This window comes from Bicyclus anynana, chromosome 26 (genome assembly GCF_947172395.1).
Source record: "Bicyclus anynana chromosome 26, ilBicAnyn1.1, whole genome shotgun sequence".
Classification (NCBI taxonomy): Eukaryota; Metazoa; Arthropoda; class Insecta; order Lepidoptera; family Nymphalidae; genus Bicyclus; species Bicyclus anynana.
The window spans coordinates 639413-664047 of NC_069108.1; the positions used below are offsets into that span (position 1 = coordinate 639413).

At 38.7% G+C, this 24635-nt stretch overlaps 1 protein-coding gene across 2 annotated transcripts in view; it reads left to right on the forward strand.

Annotated features, from left to right (window-relative positions):
- LOC112045690 (insulin-degrading enzyme) overlaps positions 1 to 22890 on the forward strand; it is a 33817-nt gene extending 10927 nt beyond the window's left edge. For both annotated transcript variants that reach the window (XM_024081973.2, XM_052889561.1), the window contains exons 7-26: positions 1028 to 1150; positions 1741 to 1943; positions 2922 to 3007; positions 5953 to 6067; positions 6868 to 7005; positions 7651 to 7772; positions 8386 to 8470; positions 8580 to 8708; positions 9207 to 9289; positions 10339 to 10483; positions 11074 to 11229; positions 12202 to 12277; positions 13554 to 13680; positions 14623 to 14693; positions 15381 to 15538; positions 16069 to 16203; positions 17693 to 17821; positions 18633 to 18713; positions 19632 to 19751; positions 20407 to 22890. In XM_024081973.2, the coding sequence (XP_023937741.2) occupies positions 1028 to 1150; positions 1741 to 1943; positions 2922 to 3007; positions 5953 to 6067; positions 6868 to 7005; positions 7651 to 7772; positions 8386 to 8470; positions 8580 to 8708; positions 9207 to 9289; positions 10339 to 10483; positions 11074 to 11229; positions 12202 to 12277; positions 13554 to 13680; positions 14623 to 14693; positions 15381 to 15538; positions 16069 to 16203; positions 17693 to 17821; positions 18633 to 18713; positions 19632 to 19751; positions 20407 to 20514 (2390 nt within the window). In that variant the 3' untranslated portion in view covers positions 20515 to 22890. The remainder of the gene's footprint in view (positions 1 to 1027; positions 1151 to 1740; positions 1944 to 2921; positions 3008 to 5952; positions 6068 to 6867; positions 7006 to 7650; positions 7773 to 8385; positions 8471 to 8579; positions 8709 to 9206; positions 9290 to 10338; positions 10484 to 11073; positions 11230 to 12201; positions 12278 to 13553; positions 13681 to 14622; positions 14694 to 15380; positions 15539 to 16068; positions 16204 to 17692; positions 17822 to 18632; positions 18714 to 19631; positions 19752 to 20406) is intronic.
- Positions 22891 to 24635: the final 1745 nt, after the last annotated feature.

Consider the following 24635-nt stretch of genomic DNA (forward strand, 5'->3'; position numbering starts at 1 on the left):
CTGAAGTTTAAAGTCCAATGTTGGACCTGAAGTGTGTCTTGTTTTCTCACAGCAAAGTAAACTGACTTATATCCATCAGTGTATCTGTATGAAAGCCCCACTGAAGTTAAGAGTTCAAGCTCACATTAAAAACTGTCTTGGTTTTCCTCACAATAAATGAAACGGAGTTATATCCATCTGTGTCACTTGGACCTAAAATGTGTCTTGTTTTGGACCTAAAATGTGCCTTATAACAAAGTAAATTGACTTATATCCATCAGTGTTTCTATATGAGCGCCCCACTGAAGCTTAAAGTCCAATGTTGGACCTAAAATATGTCTTGTTTCCCTCACCGCAAAGTAAATTGACTTATATCCATCAGTGTTTCTATATGAGCGCCCCACTGAAGCTTAAAGTCCAATGTTGGACCTAAAATATGTCTTGTTTCCCTCACCGCAAAGTAAATTGACTTATGTTCATCGGTGTTTCTATATGAGCACCCCACTGAGACGAATATATTAGCATTCCATGGATTCACCGTGCGGGCACCCCCACGGTGAAACCATCGCGTGGTAGAGAGAAAAACTCCGAGCAGAGTCCTGAACTTGTGACTACAGGATGTAGGGTTAAGGATCCCCTTGACGATCGATCAACACTCCCCGTTCTCTGCTCGTGTTGTTCTCCCTACCGCCTTTGGTAAAATCCCATTAGAGTAGCTTTGGACTACTCGTTCTAATATAGAACTAGCTGCACTTCTAGAGAGGCCAAGGTCTTTAAGCAAGTTAGATTTTAGATAGTGAGATTTTGCTGGTAATCATCAAGCACCTACTTCTACGGCGTACAGACTAACTATATAGCCATTTTTCGTTGGACCTAAAATGTGTCTTATGTTCCTCACAGCAAAGTAAAGTGACTTATATCCATTAGAGTTTCTATATGAGCAGAGTCTGCACAGATCTGTGTCCTGTAACTTAAAGTCCCAGCCCAATCGAGGACTTGTCAAAGATTGAAAATTGATGAAGATCATGAATGTGTGGTCGTTGGTCAGGCAACCGAGACACGCTGGAGACGACGCCCAAGGAGAAGGGCATCGACGTGCGGAAGGAGTTGCTGAAGTTCCACCAGCAGTGGTACTCCGCCAACATCATGACCCTCGTCGTCATGGGGAAAGGTACGCTGCGTACATCCTACTTCTTACTAATATTATAAACGCGAAAGTTTGTATGGATGTTTGGATGTTTGTTACTCTATAACGCCGCTACTACTGAAGCGATTTGGCTGAAATTTGGAATGGAAGTAGATTTTACTCTAGATTAACACATAGGCTACTTTTTATCACGAAAAAATCCATGGTTTCCCGAGATTTGTGAAAACTGATTTTGATGATATGAATGTTTGTTACTCTTTCACGCCTCTACTACTGATCTGAATTAGCTGAAATTTGGTATTGATATATATTATAGCCTGGATTAACACATAAGCTGCTTTTTATCACGAAAAAATCCATGGTTCCCGAGGGATTTTTGAAAAGCTAAATTCTACGTCCGCTAGTATCTTATAATTTGACTATCCGACGCCCCGTAGTTCCCATTTCCATCAGAATAGATAGCTTATGATATTTACAAATAACGTGGTTTTCTAGGGGTTAGCGACGCCCCCCCCCCCCTCGACCGCATATCATGGGAGTGCCATCAGCCTTGCTGTTGTGTTAAATGCAAATCGATGTCTGCGATATACCCATCAGGAGTTGTCCCTCCGCAGAGTCGCTGGACTCGCTGGAGAGCATGGTGGTGCGGCTGTTCTCGGCGGTGGAGGACCGGCGCGTGGCGGCGCCGGCGTGGGCGGAGCACCCCTTCCCGCCGGCGCTGCGCCGCAAGCGCGCCTACTGCGTGCCCGTGAAGGACCTGCGCTCGCTCTCCATCGACTTCCCCATTCCCGACACCAGGAAACACTACAAGAGCGGGGTGAGTCAACTTTAGGTGCGAATTATGGCTGATGGGAGGCTTTGGCTAGTTACCACCCTACCGAAGTCGACGACGTCGTGTAGAAACCGAAAGGGGTGTGGATTTCATCCTTCTCCTAACAAGTTAGCCCGATTCCATCTTAGATTGCATCATCACTTACCATCAGGTGAGATTGTAGTCAAGGGCTAACTTGTAAAGAAAAATACAAAGTTACTGTTTCATTTCAAAAATGACAAAACTCAAAATAGCAGTACTTTTTTCCTGATTTTAAGACACAGGTTAAGTCACTGGCATATTGATTTCAAGCAAGCGTTTTTGTTTGTTTTGTGCTTCTGTTACCACCAGAGCACAACTGAGTCAATTTAGGAAATATACAGGATGGTACAATATTGGATAAAACTTAAACTGTAGATACATCATCTAGTTATCTAAAACTAATTTGAATAGTTTTACAAAAATCACTGACCAAAACCAAACTGGGTGACCTGTGACTGGGTGGGGTGGGTGAAAAAAATAGCCTGTAAAAATATGGATAAAACGTTAAGATAACCCACATCTTAATGAAAGAAAAATAATTATAACATTCAAAGCTTCTTGTACAAAACAAATTAAACATTATTCACTAAAGTATTACAGTGTATGGTAATTTAATCTGTATTATTTAACAAAAATCAGATCTTCAAAATCTTAATTCCAGCAGCTACATCATTGAAAAAACTGATTCAAGATAGAAAATTTTGAAAATTCCGAAAAAAATATATTACTTGGTCACCAATTTTCGAAATTAATCATATTAGTTTTAGACAATAAGGTGATCTATCTACCATTGGCGTTCGTTCCATCCTGAATACATAATTCTTAACCGACTCTGGCTGAAATTCGAACCCAACCTCTCTATTGAGGACCGCAGCACTATCAGCTGTGTTAGAGACTCTCAGAAACTGCGCAGTATTGACGTACAGTGTGGTGTTGTTGTAGCCAGGCCAGTACATCTCCCACCTGCTCGGTCACGAGGGCCCCGGCAGTCTGCTGGCAGCGCTCAAGGCGCGCGGCTGGTGTAACAGGTATATTGTATACTATTGCATTTATTTATTTGTCCTTTTTTACCTCAGACCAATTATTGTGTATAGGACCTGCCTCGCTAGACGTTACTTTTCTGTCAAAGTATATGATCAACAATCTAATGCGATTATAAAAACTGTCTCTATAGTATCGATGTTAAATAGTTGTAATCGTGTTCGTCGCTTAAAGAGCTCCGTAAAAATACCTTTTTGTGTAATTGAATTGTGTAAAAAACGGGCAAAAACTTCTAGTTTAGTATAAAATATATACCAAATCTAAGCTCGTTTTCTTCAGAAAATGGCAGACAATTATGTTCGTGACTATGAGTGCGATACAGGTCCTTCTATAATTGGTCTGAGTTTTTTACCAATTTTAATATTAATATTACTGAGCCGGGAAGCGTAACGTCAGGAATGTGTATTCAGCAATGAAAATCTTCGTATACAACAAAGTGTATTATCACCAACAAAGATCGCGCTCGACTGGCTAGTTGGCTACCAGACGACAAAATAATTACCGACTATGACTCAAACGGTTTTACAATTCAAAATGGTTTCTGTATCTTACAACTACTTTTTGATTATACAGTTTTACGGCTTAGTCTAACATTATGAAATTAATATCATTATAATATTTAAATTAATTATAAAATGTAAATAGTTTAATCTGAGTTTAAATAATAAATAATAAAGCTAAAGATAGAATCTTTAGGTTTAGTCAAATCAGTATCTAATAAACGAAAAACTGTAATCATGACATTGATGAATTATTATCAGCAAATAACAGACAATGTTTATAATAACATATAGATAGTTTAGTATATTTATAGTTTGTTAGATGGAACGTAGGCCCTCGTAACAATAAAACACTATTAAAACTTTTCAGAACGGTACAGAAATGAAAAATGTACTTAAAATCTTATCAGCAGATAGACGTCCACTGCTGGACATAGGCCTTTTGCATGGACCTCCAAGCACAACGGTCTCGAGTCGCCAGCATCCAGCGGCTCCCTGCAACCCGCTTGATATCCTCGGTCCACCTAGTGGGGGGTCGACCAACTGCGCTTTCCGGTGCGGGGTCGCCATTCCAGCTCCTTGGGACCCCAACGTCCATCGAACTATGTAGCCTGCCCACTATCACTTCAGCTTCGCGACCCGCTGAGCTATGTCAGTGATTTTAGTTCGTCTGCGGATCTCCTCATTTTTGATTCGATCACGCAGAGAAACTCCAAGCATAGCTCGCTGCATCGCCCGCTGAGTGACTTTGAGTCTTCTAAGATTTCATTATTTTCACATCATATCGTAATGATTTGTTTATCCTTTTTGATGCGTATTTCACAGATTGTCAATTGTCTTTGCAAACGCGAGCTGTCAATATAAAAGTCAACCTATGAGTGAGATGTCTATATCAAATATCATTTACTATCATATTTTGATTAGTTATGTCAAGTTAGTGTCAAATCCTTATTATAACGCCTGTCAGTTATCGACTTAGTCAGAGATAATGCAATGAATTTTATGTCAAAGGGATACGAATTATTACCCACCTGTACAAGTAATTTTTAAAAATTTCTTTAAAAATTGGCCTCATGAATGCTCATAAATTAGGACAATTAAGTGTCTTAATCTCAGAATACAGAAAACCACCAGAAGCCACGTTTAGATGTCATTCTATAGTGCGCAGTGTGTCCAAAAATTGTACACAACAGCCTGCACTCGTCGCAATTCTCACCCGCGTAATGTTGCTAGTACATGAGGCTGTTAAATTTTTCCCTATTTTGTGGTAAAAATTTATAATGTTAAAAGGAAAACAATAAGTGTACAGTTCATCACATTAAATGTTAACTTGTATGGTAAATAATAAAAACAGTGGGACCGGTTTTCTAGTGATTGCTAAGAGTCAGCAAGAAAATGAACTCTAAAAAATTTAAGACAAGGACAAATAAATAATAGATATAATAAGACGGTTATTATAAAACTTATCAACTAACAAACTAAAGAAATACATATTTACAATAATAATTTTATATATTCCATATAATTATATTATATTATTATTATAAATATGTATTTCAATCGCGTGCACAGTTATTATTATCTCGTCTTATTTCTCTAATTTTTATGTCTCTTAAAATTCAAGTATAAATAAGGCCATTGAATTGGTTTAATATCTTTTAAGAATGTGTTTTGAAGATAAAAATATTTTATTTAATCCTCTTGCTCAAACAAACAAGCAAACAAGTAGGTACACAAACAAACAAAAGACCAAACAAGCACACGAAAACAAACAAATGTGCAAACAAACACACAAACAGACAAGAACGAACGAACTTATTATAATATAGCACGCCATTGTTATTTGTAAAATTTTAAAGCTTTAAGATTATTTTACACTTTCTTTATCTGCGCTGATTACCACAATTTTATTTCAACTTAATTGCCGGAACCTATGCCTACCTATTTAGTTGATTAATATTATACATAAATAATAAATCCTTGAATTGAAATTAAAAGTAGGGAAAATCAAAACAATTACATTGGCAACACTTACAAAATGAAGTCATCGGTTTCTATGACAACTAAATTCACGTAAAAATTAGTCATTATTTTAACATAAGAATATTTATTTGTGCTACTTACACGTGAAATGTGATCCTATTCAGTTTCTTTTTTCTACCAACGGCATTTTTACACGAAGGAATAGCACAAGACGGCTTAATTTAATTAAATTTGTCACCTGTATAGCACGTCAAACAACACGACAAACACAGAGTGAGTAATCGTAAAATGTGTAGTTTAAATGGCTTCACTTCTTTGCGCTATCACTCCTTCTGGTGGTTTTCTGTATTCTGAGGTCTTAATTTATAGCCAATTTTCAGCTCTATCATTATGGAAAGTGGGTTCTCCAAAACATTCTTCCTATATATCAAGTGGTAGTGCTTTTTCAGTCTAGTGGGCGGCACACGCATCGGCGCGCGCGGGTTCGGCTTCTTCGGAGTGCAGGTCGACCTCACTGAGGAGGGGGTCAAACACACCGACGAGATCGTCGAGCTGGTGTTCCAGGTATGCAGTGGTAGTGCTTCCTCAGTCTAGTGATATTTTTTTGAGACGTCATTACATGAAGATTTAAATTTTTAAATATTTATTTGACAGTACGAGCCAAAACGCAGTCGGCCATTATAGTCTATATTTTAACTGTTTCATGACGTCACGTTAACTAATCCTTCACCAAACGGAGCGTTTGACAAAAATATTAGTAAATAATTAGTTTGAAGTTTAGTATCAAGTAACATTGTGACAATAGTTATGTACTATACAAAATTAATATTTTATTGAAAATAGTAGTCAGGGACGGATATGTCGTCGTTCGATCTCGTGTGGCTTGTGCCAACACTAGTTTCGTAAAGAGTAGAGATTTAGAGAGGGGTAGCAATCAGTTGGCGGGAACGACTTACATCAGGCGCTCGCCGGCTTTAGTGTGCTTGTGCCGTTCGAGCCGTCCACATTTCTTGTTGTGTAATTCTTTATGGATTACTTGGGATAGTGACTTGAGTGGAAAAGAGGAGTGTTGGTTAACTATCAATGACGTCTTTAACCCTACACACAATGTTCACAAGCAAGTGCTCCACTCAAGGTCATTTTTTGCGATTCTAGGGTTTTATTTTGGTTACAGTTTGATTTGTTAAATAAATTGTCCTGACAAATATTGTGAATCTTAGCCTTTGGTCGGCATTGGTTTTCTTATTCTTGTAATCCACTTCTGAGTCTGCTAAAATCTTAGTCAACTACCTTATTGTAGTGTTTGACGCCTCAACCACTTAAATGTTAGATTTTTAATAGTTCAACACGATGTCGGTTCACAGTACATAGCGATGCTGAAGGCGGAGGGCGCCAAGAAGTGGGTGTGGGAGGAGCAACGAGACCTCATGGCCATGGAGTTCCGCTTCAAGGACGCGCAGGAGCCGCGCGCGCTCGTGGTGGGGCACGTGCACCTGCTGCAGGTACTCACTGACTAACCCTGTGTTTGAAATTGACAACTTACACCGGATATGAATTCAATTCCAGTTATTTGTTGGCTGTTTTGAACACTTTTACTGTATCGTCTATGTTTAATTTGTAGACAAGGAAGCAAAAAAAATATCTATTTAATTTAATAATGATGCTGGTACCGAAAATTCTGAAAATTGTTTTTTAAGCAACAATTTGTGATTCCTATCCGTAAAAAATACTATCAACCCGATTGTAAATTATAAATAACTAGCCGCGCGGTTTTACCCGCGTGGTTCCCGTTCCCGTAGGAATATGGGGATAATATATAGCCTATAGCCTTCCTCGATAAATGGGCTATCTAACACAGAAATATTTTATTCAAATTGGACCAGTAGTTCCTGACATTAGCGCGTTCAATCAAACAAACAAACTCTTCAGCTTTATTATATTAGTAAATAATATATGCCCATTTTGCCCAAATGTCCTTTAAAAGTTTATATGCTGTTGTTTTCAAAATATTCTCCACTCCTCTCTGACAATAAATAATTAATTAAAGCAATTAGTTTATCACTTCTGTCGAGGGTGCCGAGACACACAAGTTTATTGAACACTGGCACAGTAAAATAAATCCCTATTAATAACTGTTTCTTCTCCAGGAGTTCCCAATGCAAGACATCATGAGCGCATACTACCTCCTCACCGACTGGAGGCCGGACCTCATCGACGAGCTGCTCGCACTCCTCACTCCCGACAACGTGCGAGTTGGCGTCGTGGCCAAGTGAGTGCATTTCATCTCCATCATTATCTTTAAAACATGTACCAACATCTTTTAGATTGATGATCTGACTCAGATATGGAAACTCACCAGAATATGATATTACAGTTTCTATTTTATTATTGAACAGATAAATTGTAGAGAAAATTGTTAAATTATATTTTGAGATCTTAGTAAAGCTTTTAGACACAGTCTATTGTTAAAAATCTACAATACTTTGGAATTAGAGAAGTTTCTATAACTCTGAATATAGACTGTGTAACTGGTACCCACACATCCATAATAGGCGGTATATAAGCAAAAACCTTAATATTTTTACACGGTGTTCCGCATGGTATTGTCTTAGGTCCTAAGTTGTTCTTAATCTACAGAAATGAACTGAGAAACCTCAGAACCTCTTATTTGAAAATTATTTCTTGCACAAATGATACTAATATCAATATCTTCTGATAAGTCAAGACTAGAGCAAAATGAGGACCCGCAATCATCGCCCAACTTTCTAATCCTACGTTTAATTTAAAGAACCGTGCGCTAAAGGGTTGAATGTTAAAACATTCGTCTTATGCAAACCACTTACGATAGTTTGAGCTTTGACAAGTAATCTATTGCGTTGTAGATGTTTCGAGCACAAATGCACCAACACCGAGCGATGGTACGGGACCAAGTATCTGCAGGAGGATATAGAAGAGGCGAGGCTGAACGTAAGTTGAATTTGGATAAGCTATTGACACTCTCAAGTTGTTACAATCTTCTTGTTTTTAAGAGAGGATTAAGAACTCAAGACAAATGAATTGTTAATTTCCATTCCAGGAGTGGAAAGCAGCAAAGCCAACGGAAGAGCTTCACCTCCCGCCCCCCAACGAGTTCATACCGACCAAGCTGGACCTGGAGAAGAGTCCGGACCCCACCACTGACACCATCGCACCCGTCATCATCAAGGTAAGTCACGGTCATTTGTTCTTACCGTTTAATCTAATATCTTTACCATGTCAATCTATGTATTATTATAAAGTTAATATCATAAGAATCATAACAGAGAGGATATAGAAATGATTATTGTGGCAATTGGATTTGATTGATAGGTTACAGAAGGTTAATGCGTGCCTCTGTCAGGAATTCAATAATAAACCAAGTAGATGAACTAATTAATGTTTATTAACACACACGAATGACATAACTTTAAGATACATAAAATGTCTTACTTAAGCGGACTGGTTATAATGAATAAACTAGAACACGAGCGTTGGTAAGGACGAGTTAGGAACGACTGCCTTAACTTAACATCGAAGCGAACGTTCTTACAGAAAATGTTTACCTAGCAGTTTGCCTGCTTAGGGTTCACTGCAAACGGTATTTGTGATTGAATATAAGGCACGCTACAGAGGAATATTCGCACTGCGAAAAATCTCTTAAAATAAAGATATTCACCTATTGCAGGACACCCCGTTAATGAGGCTGTGGTACAAGAGGGACAACGAGTTCATGCTGCCGAAGGCTTTCATCACTTTGGATTTGGTGAGGTATTACAACAACCTTCAAAATATATACTATTCAACTCGGATATACTTACTTACTTATTATTATTATATTGGCCTCCTCTACCACTTTTCTCCATTCATTCTATTATCCCATTTTTTGCAAGTCTTATTGAACACAGTCTAGCCATCTTTTTTTAGGTCTTCCTTATCTTTTTACCTGTGGTCTCCATTTTGTCATTACTTTAGGCCCTCTAGGCATCCTGTTTACGTGCCCTAGCCACTGAAGACGTTGGGCTTTACAATGTCACACTATTATTTCGTCTTTCACTAGGTTTTCTAATTCGTGGTTCATTCTATGGTGATTGGTTCCGTCTGGTTCTTAGCGTCCCAAATATTTTGCGAAGCACTTTCCTCTTGAAAATTGCTAATTTATTTTCTTCCGCAAAGGTGAGGGCTCAGGTTTTGCATGCATAGGTTACAATCGGTCTTATAAGAGTTCTGTACACAAGAACTTCCTAAGGTCGTAGAAACACTTGTTTCCAGCGATTAGCCGGGATTCACTTCCGCTTCAATATTATTCTGTGAATTCAGTATGGATCCCGGGTAACGAAAGCTGCTTACTTGCTCCAGCTGCTTGAGCTGGATATACTTTCAGAGCTTGCAGATAAAGATACTGCAGATAAGGTGACAGAAGGTTGCGTGTTCAGATCACGTCGGGGTCACCAGTTTAGGCTCCTCGGTGCGTTCGATTATTACGTTTGACTTGCGTATAACCTTTGTGATATTATTGTTGTAAAACTGCCTAGTAATTAAAGACCTTTTGATACCTTCGCTGTGTTTAAGTATATCTTCATCGCTGCCGTAATAAATTAGCGCCAACGAGCCTAAAAGGCATCCCCTTGCTTTACACCAGTATTAAATCAAACGGTTCTGACTTATCGTTTAGTACATCGACCACAGCTGCGACACATTCAGCTCGGATATAGTATTTCTTGGCAATCTGTCAAGTACTCACGGTTACGTGATGTACCAACTATTGTGATCTTTACGTACCCAATAATAAGGTCCATTATACCTGAATGCCTCGCCAGCCCGCTGGCGTACGCCGACCCCGCCAGCTGCAACCTGACGTCGGTGTGGGTGCTGCTGCTGCGCGACTCGCTGCAGCAGTTCGCGTACGCCGCCGAGCTGGCCGGCCTGCGCTGGAGCGTCGGCAACGCCAAGTACGGCCTCAGCGTGAGTACTGCACCAGATACACAGGCTTTAGCATGGCGTTGGCTACGGAAAACTAGCGGACGCCCGCGACTTTATCCGCGTGAATATCTCTTTTTCACAAATCCCGCGGGAATCATTGATTTTTCCGGGATGAAAAGTAGCCCTTTTTTTTAATTCTTTACAAGTTAGCCCTTGACTACAATTTCACCTGATGGTAAGTGATGATGCAGTCTAAGATGGAAGCGGGCTAACTTGTTAGGAGGAGGATGAAAATCCACACCCCTTTCGGTTTCTACACGACATCGTACCGGAACGCTAAATCGCTTGGCGGTACGTCTTTGCCGGTAGGGTGGTAACTAACTAGCCACGGCCGAAGCCTCTTACCAGCCAGACCTGGACAAATTAAGAAAATATCAATCTGCCCAGCCGGGGATCGAACCCAGGACCTCCGTTTTGTAAATCCACCGCGCATACCACTGCGCACTGCGCAACGTCAAAAAAAAGCATATGTGTTAATCCACATCCACAGACGCTTATGTACGTATTAGAAAAAGTATTGAATGCCACTGCACGTAACTAGCCATTGTAGCACTCGTGCTGATCGCCTCCAGATAACGGTAGACGGCTACGACGACAAGCAGCACGTGCTGCTGGAGAAGCTGATCGAGCACGTGGTGCAGTTCACGGCGGACCCGCAGCGGTTCCACATCATGAAGGAGAGCCACATCCGCGCCATCAAGAACTTCGAGGCCGAGCAGCCGTATCAGGTGACTCCATCGCCTTTACCCACAGACTTGTTACATATGGACCTAACTCGCTAGACCAGAGGTTCCCTAGCTTTATTTTCCCATAGACCACTTTATAATTTAACCCTTTGACTAGTTATATATGGACCTAACTCGCTAGACCAGAGGTTCCCTAGCTTTATTTTCCCATAGACCACTTTATAATTTAACCCTTTGACTAGTTATATATGGACCTAACTCGCTAGACCAGAGGTTCCCTAGCTTTATTTTCCCATAGACCACTTTATAATTTAACCCTTTGACTAGTTATATATGGACCTAACTCGCTAGACCAGAGGTTCCCTAGCTTTATTTTCCCATAGACCACTTTAGAATTTAACCCTTTGACTAGTTATATATGGACCTAACTCGCTAGACCAGAGGTTCCCTAGCTTTATTTTCCCATAGACCACTTTAGAATTTAACCCTTTGACTAGTTAGATATGGACCTAACTCGCTAGACCAGAGGTTCCCTAGCTTTATTTTCCCATAGACCATTTTATAATTTAACCCTTTGACTAGTTAGATATGGACCCGACTCGCTAGACTAGACGTTATCCCTCTGTCAAAGTATAAGATCAATGATCTAACGCGTTTATTAAAACTGTTTAATGCTAACTGATCATTACTAACCAGTGTCCTAATGTAAGCCATAGTCTATGTCTATAAAACTAAATATATAATTGCTAAGTGAATAGCGTTCCAAGACATTTCAGTGTATAATAGATTATAGATAAAAATGACATCCACTTTCTACTCTCAACCCTTAATGGATATCATTGAGTAAGTTTGCATATTGCCAGGTTGACGTTGTAATTTTGATTAACAATGGCCTTTAAAAAATACGAAAAATGCGGTTAATAGTTGGTATTGATTTGATGTTAATCATGCCAAAGTTAGTGAATAGACCGGCAGGTGTGGTTCCATTCGTTACAATGAATATTATTGTTCCAGCACGCTGTGTACCAGCAAGCGCTCAGCCTGTCCGACCTAGTGTGGACTCGCAGTCAACTTGTGGAAGCCGCTGAAAGTTAGTATAACCCGTGCGCATTAAATTGACACCTGGCCACCAAACGCATCCATGCCTCATTCGAGCCAGGTGTCGAGTTAATTCGCATGAACTGTAGGCTTTATACTTCCGTGGTCGAGACATATGTCCGGATGATTCAAAGTTAACTACTATACAGGGAGATGTTTTTTGTAGTTTGCAAAGGATAACGGGCACCAAAGTAATGCTATACCAAGGCGGTACAGATATAAAATGGAGTAGAAAAGATGGAATAAGGACTCTTTAATTAAACTTTACGATAGTAAGAGTCTCATTATTGTGGGTGGTGTCATATTTTGCAGTTGTGGCAATCGAACTCACTACTCCGGAGTCACGGAGTCGCGCTTTGGTCGTCAAATAATAGTCCTCGTAATGATTCATTCAATTATCAATTCGTAAGATTGTTATCTTACGTTTTCGTCTATTAAATTTCGTTTATGTAATAAATGTTGCACACTCCAAAAAAGGAATGTGCTGTTTAGACCACACGATTGAAGTAGAACTTCATTTAAAAATAAAACAACGCCATCTATGAGCCTCAGGCATAACTGTATCGCAACAGTTTCTTGAGTATACAAAAAGGGATTGTTTTAAAGTTCTTTACGAACGCCATCTATTGGTAGTTTAAATAAACAAAACACTGTTTTACTGTGCCTGTAGATGGCAGCACGCACCTCAAATGGCTTATTATCTCAGACTAATTACACAAGGACCTGCGACGCTACGAAGATCAATGGTCTAACGCGTTTATAAGAACTGTCTTTATAGAATCGATATTTCATAGTTGTAATCGTTCTCGCCGTGTAAAAAGCTCCGTAAAAATGCCTTTTTGTGTAGTTGAATCTATCTAAAGCTGAAGAGTTTGTTTGTTTGCTTAAACGTGCTAATCTCAGGAACTACTGGTCCGATTTAAAAAATTCTTTCAGTGTTAAACAGTTTAATAGGAAGTTTATATATATATATATATAGGCTATATATTATATAGGCTATATATTATATATTATATTCTATATTATATATTATATATTATACCCTATATATATTATAGGCTATATATTACACCCGTATTCCTACGGGAACGGAAACTACGCAGGTGAAACCGCGTGCTTTCGGCTAGTGGTGTATAAAACGGTTAACAACTTCTAGTTTTATTACATTTTTCATAACGCATTCGCCAACTTACTCCCCAAGTCAAGCATACGTAAAAATTACTTCATAAAACTTCACTCTGTATTAAAACGTGTGTTCGTGTGTGCAGACATAACGGCGGAGCAACTGAACGAGTTCGCGGCGCGGCTCGTGCGCAAGGTGCACGTGGAGGGGCTCATGTTCGGCAACATCACGCGCGAGAGGGCGCTGGCCATCGCGACGGCCATAGAGGACAGGTACGTGTCGCATCGACCCGCGAACGAGTTCATGCGCATGTCACTTCATCATCAGTCTATTTTAACCTCAGACCAATTAGCACAGAACCTGCCTTGGTAGACGTTACCCCTGTCAGTATATGATCTGAGTCTAAGGTATCGATGTTTGATTGTGTTAAAATTACACGTGTGATTGAAAGGTCATGTCCTAAAATGGGCCTTTGTTATTTATAATTGATAAGCATATCGATAGTATTTTTTACGGATAGAAGATACAAATTGCTGTTGAAAAAATAATTTTCTGGATTTTTGGAACCCGCATTAATTAGATTTCTTTTTGTTTCGCTCTCTTGTCTACAATTAAACATAGACAATACAGTAAAAGTTTACAAAACAGCCAATAAAAACACCTGGAATTGAATTCATATCCGGTGTAAGCTGTCAATGTCATATAATATACAAATGTCAATAAGACACAAGTTAAAAAGGAACATTAAATCGTAGACAGAGAAGCATTAAACAAAAAAAAATCCTTAAATTGCTTTAAAAACGCCATTGACGAACGCTACTACGCGAAGATCACTGACAATCTGTCAGGGTGTGAGTTACAAGCATGTTGCCATGATAAACATTCTTAATTAATGTTGTCAGCTCATGAAAAAAAATGCATTTTATTTTATCAATTTGAAAAAAAGGCGGGTTCCAAAAATGTTTTATTTTGGGTAAGATCAAAATAATTTGTTTTGCTTAGTTGACACTCGGAATAAAGACCCAGCCTCCATACAAATTAGGACATGTCTTAATTAGTTGTGTGTATTGTAAGTACACAGGATATAATATGATGAGGAAAATGATGATGATGATTTGATGTTAATTATATTAGGTGAGTAACACACGTCGATATTAGTAAATTGGCCGGCAAATTACGATTTTGTAAAAGTCGACATAATTATATTGTTATAGATTACCAAAAGACGCCACACCACTGCTCGCGCAGCAACTCCTGCTCTATAGAGAAGTCGAAATAGAGAAAGGTTAGTGACATTTATAAATGCTCCCGACTTCCTCAAAACGTCCCATCTTACACATAAGATTATATTTATGTGTAATAAGACAAATTAATATATTTCTTTTCATTTCATAATTCATTTCAAATGTTAAATTTAATAATGATTTTAGTATATTTGATTCATTATTCAAGTATGTACGATTGAATTCGACTTGAGTCACTATTCAAAAGTCTGCAATTGGTTTCTATTTCATTTGTTATTCAAGTGTTTACGATTGACTTCAATTTGATTCACTACTCAAAGAGCCTACGATTGACTTTAATTTGATTCACTAATCAAAGAGTCCACGATTGACTTCCACTTGATTAACTATTCAAAGAGTCCACGATTGACTTCAGTTTGATTATTCAAGTGTCGATTTTGTTAATTATTCAAGTGTCTACGATGGACTTCTATTTGATTCACTATTGAATAGTGACTATTCAATAGTAGTCTACTATAGGCATTATTTGATTTAAGTGTCTACAATTGACTTCAATTTGATTCACTATTCAAAGGGTCTACGATTGAATTCAATTTGATTCACTATTCATGTGTCGATTGACTTCGATTTTGTTCATTATTCAAGTGTCCTCAATTGGCTTCTATTTGATTCACTATTGAAGTGTTTAAGACTTGTATTCTGATCGACTGTTGCGTGTGTGTGTGCAGGCGCGTGGTACCTGCGCGAGACGGAGAACGCCGTGCACAAGTCGTCGTGCGCGTCGCTGTACTACGCGTGCGGCGTGCGCCAGACGCGCGCCAACGTCACGCTGGAGCTGCTCGCGCAGGCGCTCAGCGAGCCGTGCTTCCACGTGCTGCGGACGCAGGTATAGAGCGCCATCTACAGGCGTAGAGTAACAGTGTTTGGTATGTTAAACTACCAATAGATGGCGTGCTCAGAGAACTTTGAAACAATCCCTTTTTATACGCTTCAAGTATCTTTTGCGATGCAGTTAAGCCTGAGGCTTATAGATGGCGCTTGGATTTTTATTTTTACTTCAGTCGTGTGGCACACTCGTTTTTTTTTTTTATTCTCTACAACTTAGCCCTTGACTACAATCTCACCAGATGGTAAGTGATGATGCAGTCTAAGATGGAAGCGGGTTAACTTGTCGGGAGTAGCATGAAAATCCACACCCGGAAGCCGAGCGTCCTTAACTCGATCCTCGACCTTAGACCGTATTCCATCTCTACTAATATTATAAAGCTGAGGAATTACTGGTCCGATTTGAAAAATTCTTTCAGTGTTAGACAGCCCATTTCTCGGGGAAGGCTATAGGCTATACATTATCCCCGTATTCCTTCGGGAACGGGAACCACGCCCAGTGTCAGCTAGTTAGACATAATTTGCCCGCAGGAGCAACTGGGCTACATAGTATTCAGCGGCGTGCGGCGCTCCAACGGCGTGCAGGGGCTGCGCGTCATCGTGCAGAGCGAGCGCCACCCCGCCTACCTGGAGGACAGGATCGAGAGCTTCATCGCGGGCTCGCAGGTTCGATGCCCATGCTATTACTATCTATCATTCGTCATTATCAACCCATATTCGGCTTACTGTTGAGCTCTAGTCTGCTTTTAGAATGGAGGGGTTAGGCCAATAGTCCACCACGCTGGCCCAATGGGGATGATGACTAGGTTTGAATATATTGATTTTTATGATACATTCGGGTAAATAAGGTCAAAGATATTAGTAATTTTGTTTAAACGCCCATACAAATCTAACGATCATTAATTTCCTACGACGTCATAAGTGCGTACCATTTTGTATGTATCCGCGTTTTTCAGAGATCCGCGGCAGCGCCGCAAATCGGACCCTTTAAATCCCTGTAGCTCCGAAAGTAACGATCGCAGATACCCTGTTACTTTTACATTTGCTTTACTATAAGCATACTCTTAATTCATATACAATTTAAAAAACTGTCATCATCCCTATTGCGGATTGGCAGACTTCACACACAGAAAATTCTCTGGTATGCAGATTTCCTCACGATATTTTTCCTTTACCGATTGAGACACGTGATATTTAATTTCTTAAATGCACACAACTGTAAAGTTGGAGGTGCATACCTCGACCCTATTCGAACCCACACCCTCCGGAATCGGAGGCAGAGGTCATATCCACTGGGCTATCACGGCTCACAACGGCTTCACGGCTTTACATTATAAAGATTTAATGTAGCTTTTCCATTAAAGTCTATTGTCGTACCTACTCCTAGCACAGTCTTTCCTGACTAGTTGGAGGGGAATGGAAATATTGGTCATATTATAAAAGATATGGCAAATATTCTTTTTTAAAAAAACAAAAACAAAACCGTTTGAGATACGTGATATTTAATTTCTTAAAATGCACACAACTGAAAAGTTGGAGGTGCATGCCTCGGAACGGATTCGCACCTACACCCTCTGGGATCGGAGGCAGATTTCATATCCACAGGACTATCACGATTTCTATCAATCAATTCTTTGATTTCACTCACCATTCAATTTTCTATGGAAAATATTGTAGGAAATAGCGGGGTTTTAAAATCATTTTAATTTTTACCTTTTAGGTATAGTAGGATGCAATATATCGTCTCCGAAATGAGCTGTGGTTGTCCCTATGGGCAAGTCATATATAAAGTTCTAAAATTAAGACACGTGAGGTGACTTCAGATGGGTGGGAGTTATCGCTGATACCTAAAATCTTGTATTGCACGACTTAGCGAATGATGTTCCTAAATGTGATGTTAAGGTAACTAATACACAAAACCCCGCTATCTAGTGTCAAAAATACAATTTATTATTAATCTAGACAGGAAAATTATCCCAATAGTGAATGTTTCATCGTGACAAATTAACTTTTTTGACATCTTGTAAATCGATGAGCGCGTTCGGCTTGTGACGCGCCCATCTCGCCTCCACTCCATACCATCATTTCAATAGTTCCTTAGTAAAAATAGCGACCATATACAACCAGCTTAACAGGCAATTTTTGATCTCATCAGGATTACCTGGAGAAGATGACCGAAGAGGAGTTCCTGAAGCACCGCTCGTCCCTGGCGGCGCAGCGCCTCGAGAGGCCCAAGCGCCTTTCCAGCAAGGCGTCGCAGCTGTGGAGCGAGATCACTGCGCAGGTAAGCCCAAAATGATTGAATTTCCTTGAAATATCTTGCTGAATAGATTTTATTTTCTGTGACTTACAAGAACTAACACAAAAAGGCTAGAAATCGAAATCAGTTTATTATAAAAAAAGCAAGTGTGTTCAAGACCACATGTCTAAAGTAAAACTTTATTCAAAAATATAAAACAAAACGCCATCTATGAGCCTCGGGCATAACTGCATCTTGTACAAAAAGGGTTTGTTTCAAAGTTCTCTAAGCACGCCATCTATTGTTTAAAATAGCAAACACTGTTTCACTGTGCCTGTAGATGGCAGCAAGCATCCAAATGCCTTTTTATCTCAGACTAATTACATAAGGACCTGTCTCGCTAGACGTTATCTGTCAAAGTATAAGATCAATGATCTAACGCGTAAGCCTCGCCTGATTACACTTTTCGTATTACATTCACCAACAATCTATTTGAGTACACTTCAAGAAACTGTTGCTCATAGTTGGCGCATTTGGTTGATTTTTTTTAATATATTATTAATCTAGCGGACGCCCGTGACTTCGTGCACGTGAAATTCGATGTAAACTTTCAACTACCTCTACCCTACCCCTACCCTACCCCTACTCTAAGTTGAAATTTTTCCTGAATTTTTTTTGCTATAAACCTCACCAAGACCTTTCCAACGAATGCAAAACCGTGGAAATCGGTTCGTGCGTTAAAGCGAGCGTTATAGCGGATTGGAGTTGAAGGAAACCCCGACTTATTAACCCCGTCAGGAAGGAAAACCCGACTTATTTTTATATAGTAGATATTCAATATATTTGGTGTCGCCAGGTGTACAACTTCGACCGGCCGCACGTGGAGGTGGACGAGCTCAACACTGTCACTAAACAAGAACTCATCGACTTCTTCAAGGTGGGTACTTACAACAATAAGCTGACAGCTGACATACGCTGATACAGCTGATACAGCTGACAGCTGTCCAAGCGTACACTGACTCTGTTTCTATTTACGAATTAAAGTATAACAAGTCAATATTTACCCGTAATTATACGTGCAACTAACTAATAAAAGTGTAAAACTCAAGTGAAAATACGCGCAAGATTATTTTTTTTTTTTTTATGCTTTACAAGTTAGCCCTTCACTACAATCTCACCTGATGGAGTGATGATGCAGTCTAAGATGGAAGCGGGCTAACTTGTTAGGAGGAGGATGAAAATCCACACCCCTTTCAGTTTCTACACGGCATCGTACCGGAACGCTAAATCGCTTGGCGGTACGTCTTTGTCGGTAGGGTGGTAACTAGACACGGCCAAAACCTCCCACCAGCCAGACCTGGACTGATTAAGAAAATCTCAATCTGCCCAGCCGAGGATCGAAGCCAGGACCTCCGTTTTGCAAATCCACCGCGCATACCACTGCGCCACGGAGGCCGTCAAAATGACCAATAAGTCTGACCAATAAGTGGATCTCCAATAATAACACTTTATAATATCACCGGACTAATCTTGTGTTTTGTTTCGAAACACACTCCTGAACTGTATTTACTTTCAATAAAAGTGACTAAAACAGCGTAAATTTATGCGTAATTTTTGCTACTAAAAGTGTTTATTAACAGTGTTCATTCATTTATTGTAACTTTCTTTGTAACTGTATGTGGTCTTATTATTTGTTTATTTTATATTTTTTGTACATATTTTGTTAAACGCTGTTAGTTACAAATAAATAAATAAGTTGACTCTCCCAAATGTTCCGATAGGCGTTTCAGTCAAAGTTGGAAATGAAAAAAAAATAATTTAGTGATCTACATGAATTAAATGTATTCGTTTCCAGAAACACGTGAGCCCCCAGTCGGCGGACCGACAGAAGCTGTCCGTGTACGTGGTGTCGACGGCAGAGGGCGGCGCCGGGAAGCAGTACGAGTCTCAGGAGAAGACGGAGAACTCGCGAGAGGTACGCATATACAATCTTCTGTATTCTGCATTCTCCCGCAGAACAACAAGACTTCTTTCGTTATATGATTGAATAGCGTGTGGAGTTTCAATATTTACCCGTCACTATGTGCGACTTACCCGTCACTATGTGCGACTTACCCGTCACTATGTGCGACTTACCCGTCACTATGTGCGACTTACCCGTCATTATGTCGGCTAAGTTGCACAAAGTCACTTTGTCACTTTGTGCAACTTACCCGTCACTTTGTGCAACTTACACGTCCCTTTGTGCAACTTACCCGTCACTTTGTACAATTTGTACAACTTACGCGTCATTTTGTGCAACTTACCCGTCACTTTGTGCAACTTGCCCGTCACTTTGTACAATTTGTACAACTTACGCGTCATTTTGTGCAACTTACCCGTCACTATGTGCGACTTACCCGTCACTTAGTACAACTTAGCCGTCACTTTGTGCAATTTCTACAACTTACCCTTCACTTTATACAACTTACCTGTCATTTTGGTCAACTTACCCGTCGCTTAGTGCAACTTACCCGTCATTTTTTACACCTTACCGGCACTTTGTATATTTTACCCGTCATTTTGTGCAACTTACCCGTCACTACGTACAATTTACCTGTCACGTCTACTCACCCCTCCACGTGTTTCAGCCCGTCAAGATCCAGGACCTGGTGGACTTCAAGTCGCGTCGACGACTGTACCCGCACCCCGCGCCCTACGCCAGCATACCGCGCAAGGGCGCGCATTGTAAACTGTAGATAACTGTACAAATACTGCACACGAAGAACTTCGATTGGCTACTTGACAGTTTTTGGAAAAATATTTTAATTTTTTTTTTCGGTTTCACCCGCGTAGTTCCTGTTCCGATGGAAACACGGGGATACAATTTAGTCTATAACCACACAATAGAGAATGATACAGAATTAGTCTTTACAAGCCGCGCAGTGAAGCCTGTGAAACTCATAAAGATCATATCCATTATTCTTTAATCTGTGTCTATAACATTCACATTCGTGGTTAAAGAATTATGAAAATCGGTTCACTATATCCAGATATTAATTACCCTATACAACCTCACAAACATTACCTCTATATAATATTAGTATAGATTTAAATATATTTTTTTTTTCGGAATAATTTTAAACCACGATATCTGCTATAATATTCATTAAAAGCAATCGGATGTTAAGGATAATTTTGTCCAAAATTAAATTACTGTGATGAATATTTTGCTTATTTGGATAAAGATTACTAATTTTATTCAAATAAGCTAAATATTAGTTTTTAATTACGGCGCTACTAGTAAAAGTGTCATAACTGACACTTTTACTAGTAGTGTCATAACTGACACTTTTACTAGTAGTGTCATAACTGACACTTTTACTAGTAGTAGTAGCGTTGGTCACGTGACCAACTGACCAGCTGTTCCGGTTTTTGTAAGCCACCGACAAAAATTTCAAAACTTTATTTTGCAAAAATGAAATATTTTTATACTTGATAAACGAATATCTTAGCATTCCATAGATTCACCGTGCCGGGTATCCATTAAAACTAGTATTTTAAGGTGCAAAAAATATTGTACTTAATAATTATTGTTTACCTATAAGCTATCATCCGAGACATTTCATATTTCATCGTTGTTTCAACTGTCAAATAGCCAATTATAAAAGAAACGGAACCCCTGACAGTCAATAATTTTACCAATAAAATAATTTAAAAAAAATGGTTTAAATGCTCAAAAGCGGTAGAACTCAAAGCCATAAAGTCAGTTAAAATAAAATAGCTAGGTTTACTATTCAGAAGTTGTACTACTTTAGGTCTATGCTTGTGATTTGAATTAAGGCCAGATATTTTCCCTTGAATTTCCTATTGGTATGTATTTTGTTGATTTATTTTGATTTGTAAAACACTGTTAAAATTTAACTTTATGAAACGTCTTTAATAGTTACTACTTAATGACATTTTCAAGAAAAATTAACTCAATGGTAACTAATAATTATTCATACATAAAAAAGAAAGATTTTCGGGATATTTGTAATATGAGTAAAGTTCTAAAATTTGTAAAACAACCGAAAATCTTGTAACGTAATTAGATGAGATGTTTAAATAATAAAAAAGCGAGTCTACTGTAGACACTGAAGTAAAATTTCTATCAAAAAATCTTCAAAATAATAAACATAGCGCCATCTATGAGCCGCAGGCATAACTGCATCGCAACAGTTTAAACTACAAGAAGGGATTGTTTCAAAGATTTGTAAGAACGCCATCTACTGGTAGTTTAAAATAACAAACACTGTTTCACAGATGGCAGCACGCATCGCCCGATTACAATTTTCGTAACTCATTCTCCGTGCGTAAAGAAGTTTCACTTCAAAAATGTCAAGTACATGAGGACATGAATTATTGTGATATCCATTACTTAGTAGAATACATAAAATAATTACTAAACAGTTAATAAAAGTCTGGAGCCTTGATACACAAGAATACAAAATAAGATATATTGTGTTCTTAGTTTTAATTATGAATCTTAGTTGATGGTGCATTATGTTGTAATATAAATAATTTTCAATAAACCGACTTACAATGTCACCACAAAATATATCATTAAATAGGTAAAGTGTGAAATGAAAAGTAAACTTTGCAAACATGGCGTCAGAACGCGAGGCGCTGATTGGCTGGTTCTTAAAAAAAAACAAATATTTGGTTAGGTCTAGTCTCTACCTTTTTGGAAGTCGGATTAAAAAGACAGCATTTTAAAAGTATATATTGTAAGATATAATATGGTATTCTGCGTATTATTTTTTTAATTAGTAATTATAATTGTATGAAATAATGGTATTTAATGTATTTTATATAATATAATATTGTAATTTGTGAATTTAAAATTATTTAATTAATGTAATTAGTGCTATAGTTTTTTTATTATTCTTGCCGCGTTGCTAGAACAAGCTCATGACTAAGGGCCCCGTATGCGTTTGAATCTAGTCGGGCACACTACGACGTTATATCACGTGAGTTTTAGCCGTATTTTATAATTAATTAATTAAATAATTTTATTAATCTTAAATTATTCATATAAAATGGATTTTATTTGAGTAAGGATAATAATTAATAAATTAAATATTATGAATGTGGTTTTGTGTTTCATTTTTATTTGACAGTAAGTTAAAGATCTTTCATTAAAAGCAATCTTGATGGTAAGTGATGAATTGATGGTGCAATTGAGATAATAGGTCATTTAATTAGAAGGAGCATTAATGGACGTTGGGGTCCCAAATGCTGGAATACCGACCCCGCACTAGTAAGCGCAGTGTCGGTCGACCCCCCACCAGGTGGACTGACGACATTAAGCGAGTCGCAGACATTCGCTGGATGCAGGCGGCTCAGTATCGTGATGTTTGGAAGTGTCTACAAGAGGCTTATGTCCTGCAGTGGACTCCATCGGCTGATGTGATGATGATGATCAATGATAGTTTAGAGAATAATTCGCTCATTGACCAGCCGCCTTGGTCATATTAAATAAATATACTTAGCAAACGCTGCGCGGTTTCAGTAGCTTTCTACTGGTAAAGGAATTTTCAAAATCGGTTCAATAAAAGTTATCCCTATAACCTCACAAACACGTAGAACATCAATAGATCAACGGTAAGCAGTGGGACTTATCACCGGGGGGTGTTGGTTCGATCCTCTCCCCGTTGGTCAATAGGGATGATGACAATTTTTTTAATTGTATATAAATTAAGAGTATACTAATAGTAAAGCAATTTTGTAAAAGTAACAGGGTACCTGCGATCATTACTTTCGGAGCTACAGGGATTTAAAGGGTCAGATTTGCGGCGCTGCCGCGGATGCCTGAAAAACGGCCCATACAAAATGGCACGAACTAATGACGTCGTAGGTAATGATCGTTAGATTTGTATGTGCGTTCAAACAAAATTACTAATATCTTTGTTATTTGTGCGTTTATGTTTATAGTTCAAATATTAAAAAATGTCACATTTAATGTAAGGAAGCTAAAACTGTATGAATTTTCATTTAATTATGATAAAATACATATTTTTAATAGATTTTGAAATTTTATAATCTCATTTATTTTGCAAATATCCAGACAATTTTTGCTTTTTATGTATAAATTAGTTAACATTGACCCTATTTACCCGAATGTATCATAAAAATCAATATATTCAAACCTAGTCATCATCCCCATTGTCGTACCCACTCATAATACAGTCTTTTTCGACTAGTTAGAGGGGAATAGGAATTTATTTATTTATTTCTTAAGTTATAAAAGTATATTCTTTATAAAAAAACTTGAATTAGTAGAATAAATTTAGATATTTAAATTATTTAGAATAATCTAAGACTCAGCGTGGTAGCCCAGTTGACATAACCTCTGCCTTTGCTTCGAAGGGCGTAGGTTCGAATCCGGTCCGGGACATGCACCTCCAACTTTTCAGTTATGTGCATTATAAGAAATTAAATATCACGTGTCTCAAACAAAACATCGCGAAGAAACCTACATACCTGAGAATTTTACGTGTGTTAAGTCTGCCAATCCGCATTGGGCCAGCGTGGTGGACTATTAGCCTAACCCCTCTCACTCTGAGAAGAGACTCGTACTCGATAATGCACCGAGTATACGTTGTTAATGATGATGATTAATTTAAAATTCATCATCATCATTATAAACCCATATTCGGCTCACTGCTGAGCTCGAGTCTGTTTTCAGAATAAGAGGGGCTAGACCAATAGTCCACCACGCTGGCCCAATGCGGATAGGCAGACTTCACACACGCAGAGAATTAAGAAAATTATCTGATGTGCAGGTTTCCTCACGATGTTTTCCTTCACCGTTTGAGACACGTGATATTTAATTTCT